We start from the raw sequence: 3000 nt of genomic DNA, 5'->3' as shown, positions 1-3000 counted from the left end.
ATTAGAAATTAATTTTTCGCAGCACATCAGACGTGTCTTTGACGTCAGCTCTCAGGAAAAAATTTCATGCAGACGACCGCCAACTACTTCGTGCAGTGCAGACGACATCTTTTCGGCAAGGAAATCACGTGGATTTATTTACGATCGTTTCTGCTCCAAAAAAGTAATAAAAAACTGATGTACTTATTTATTGAATGATTTTTATTTGAAAATACAGCATGGGTGAATCTACATTAAAAGAGGCGTAAGTAATTATCTGATTATTTCATTGTTTTAAAGCTGTTAATAGATTAATACAATTTTATATAATTTTGGGGTTATGGTCATTAATCTGATAAATCTTTTCTTTTACAGTTTTGAAGTTGAATCTCAGCATGGAGCATTTTATACTGGAGGAAATATTTTGGTGAGCTTTAATACAAATTAATATGTAATTACCAAAATATCCGTAATATTAACAGCATCGCGGATTCACTGATATAAACGAAAACATAACCTACAAACTTCGTTTTTGATGTAAATAGATTTTGAAAATTTTCGATTTATCATTAATGTTATCTTTATTTAATATCCAAATTCTTAGTTTTATCGTGTAATTGAATAATTATTTCATCTTTTAAACTATCGTTAACTTGAAGTTCGGAACTTTTAAATTTGTTTTGCAAAGTAAAATCAACCCATGGTTGATTGTTTACAATATGCGAAATTAATTCATATTTAAAACAATGATATTGTATTTTTTTATTTATAGGTGAGACAATATTTTTTTCAATTCCATTGTTCTACCTTTCTCTTTAAATAAATTCCCGATTCCAATTGTTAAATGCTCTAAAAAATAATTTAAGTTACTTTAAGTATTTATGAAAGATAAATAGATAATGTAAAAGAATTTATTTCAGAAATCTTAAAGTTAATGAGAAACCCTTACATTAAATTATCTCAAAAACGGATCTATAAATATGTAATTGTATCAAATTTTATCAGTTGAAATAGAAAATTACTTCATTTCCTAATTGGCATTATCATTCCAGTGGAGCAAAGACGGACAGCATCTGTTTTGTCAAAATAAAGGAACAGTCTCTGTATTATCAGTAAACAAAGGTTTAATCATATCTAATATCGGAAAGTCTGAAAACGACCAAGAAGAAGATCCTATAAATAGTTTTGCCCTTAGTTGTGACGATCTGTTAGTCGTAACTCAACACAAAAGTGGTCTTTTTAAATTATGGAACTGGGAAGGTAATTAATTAAGATTTTTTTTTATTTTATTATCAATTTTTCCAATAACACTTTTTTAGTTGACGGATACAGAGTGTCAAAAAATTCCGTAATTGTAACTGAAAATTACGAAATTTTTATCTGAAGTTTTTTTGAATTATCTCAAATTTACGAAACTTGTGAATGAATTTTCCCAAGATTAGTATAATTTTCCGAAATTCATTGCCTGAATGACATAATTTTGCTGAAAAAAGAAAAAGCCCTAAAGTTGGAAAAAATACCGAAAATATAATTACCAAAACAAAAAACTTGCTTGAGAAAATTACTTTTTTATTTAATCGAAATATGTACGCCATTTTGTATTTCTAGAAATTTTCAGGGTTCTTTAATTAATTTTAAAGAGTTTAGATTGCAGTACCAGCTGCCGTTCAAAAAATTAAATTATGTCAATTTTTCGCCAAGATACTAATTTTTAAATTAGACTTTAATGATTTTTTTCATAATTTGCCTAATAGTCCCAAGTTCATAAAAACAATTTTCTTGTATTATAAGTAGAGTGGTGACATACTTCATTTCAAATAAAAGGCCGTAATAATGTTGAGAAGATCCTTTATTAAATTTTCTTGTCGACCTTTCGAGAGTCAAATGCTCTCCTCATCAGGAATCCAATATCAAAATATAAACACTTAGATTTCAAAAATAGGAAGTCAATATGTTGGTTGGAATAATCATGTTTAAAAAAAAATTCTCATCTCGAATTTGTTCTGTGAAAAGCATTTAAATTATAAATGTAGAGAAAAAATTAAAAGTTAAAAATTGAAAAATCCTTTATCTGTGCTGTTCATATTAATTCTATCATGTTTAAAATTATAAAGATCATCAATAATTAATCAACATTAAAAATTATTCACCAAACTTTTAAATTTAATTTTGAAAGAGGAAACAGAACGCAGGTTCCGCTTCATATTAAAGGCTAACTTCGAGTGAAAGAGGTAATAACATGAATTAACTAAGCCTTAAAAGAGCAGTGTCGTAGTAACAGTCAGAAATATAAGGTTCCTCAAATGTAAAATGACACAGAATTTATAGATTCGAAGTAACTGTTATTGGTAATATAATTAATTTATATGAATTACGAAGTTATAGAATTAGAAAAAAAATTATTGTATTACCAGTAACTATTACCTCGACATGGCTTGTTGATTGACTCAAAAAGCCAAAAACAAAGAAAGAAATATATTTTTTTTTAATGATAGAATTTAAACATTAACAACACAGTTAAAGGATTTTTCAATTTGTACCTTTTTAATTTTTCTTCTTATTATCGTATATGATTCTTTTTGTGTTAAGAATTTAAAATTTCTCTCTACATGAACAGTTTAAATGTATTTTTACAGAACAAATTCGAGATGAGATTTTTTAAAGAATATAATTATTAAAACCAAAATTTTGACTTCCTATTTTTAAAATCTAAAGACTTATATTTTGACATTGGATTTCTGTTTCCTGACGAGGATAGCATTTGACTCTCGAAACGTTGATACGAAAATTTTATAAAGGCTCTTCTCAACATCATTACGATATTTTATCTGGTCTGAAATATGCCACATTTTATATCTAACTCTACTTATAATTAATTACTTAAAAAGACGAATAACATCGCTATTTGCCATCTTTTAATTCGAATTTTTTTGTAAAAAAATCCGTGTCTCATATTTTGCTTCGGAAAACAATATATTTTAACCCCATACAATTAAATTTCCAGGGCTTGATTGCCAATTA

At 26.8% G+C, this 3000-nt stretch overlaps 1 protein-coding gene across 1 annotated transcript; it reads left to right on the top strand.

The window, feature by feature from the left end:
• The first annotated feature begins 78 nt into the window (after positions 1 to 78).
• Positions 79 to 1247, top strand: LOC117171023 (transducin beta-like protein 3). Its single transcript, XM_033358068.1, has 3 exons — positions 79 to 244; positions 355 to 406; positions 1032 to 1247. The coding sequence occupies exons 1-3, from the start codon at positions 219 to 221 to the stop codon at positions 1245 to 1247; spliced, it is 294 nt and encodes a 97-aa protein (XP_033213959.1). The 5' UTR covers positions 79 to 218.
• The last annotated feature ends 1753 nt before the right edge of the window (positions 1248 to 3000 follow it).

The sequence above is a fragment of the Belonocnema kinseyi genome, chromosome 4 (assembly GCF_010883055.1).
Source record: "Belonocnema kinseyi isolate 2016_QV_RU_SX_M_011 chromosome 4, B_treatae_v1, whole genome shotgun sequence".
Classification (NCBI taxonomy): domain Eukaryota; kingdom Metazoa; phylum Arthropoda; class Insecta; order Hymenoptera; family Cynipidae; genus Belonocnema; species Belonocnema kinseyi.
This window is presented reverse-complemented; position numbering and strand designations above follow the sequence as displayed.

Excerpts from the sequence above, each read along its gene's own strand:
- LOC117171023 (XM_033358068.1), top strand. The coding sequence starts at position 219 with ATGGGTGAATCTACATTAAAAGAGGC. Across the intron at positions 245-354 it reads GAATCTACATTAAAAGAGGC|TTTTGAAGTTGAATCTCAGC; the intron begins GTAAGTAATTAT and ends TTTCTTTTACAG. Across the intron at positions 407-1,031 it reads ATACTGGAGGAAATATTTTG|TGGAGCAAAGACGGACAGCA; the intron begins GTGAGCTTTAAT and ends TTATCATTCCAG.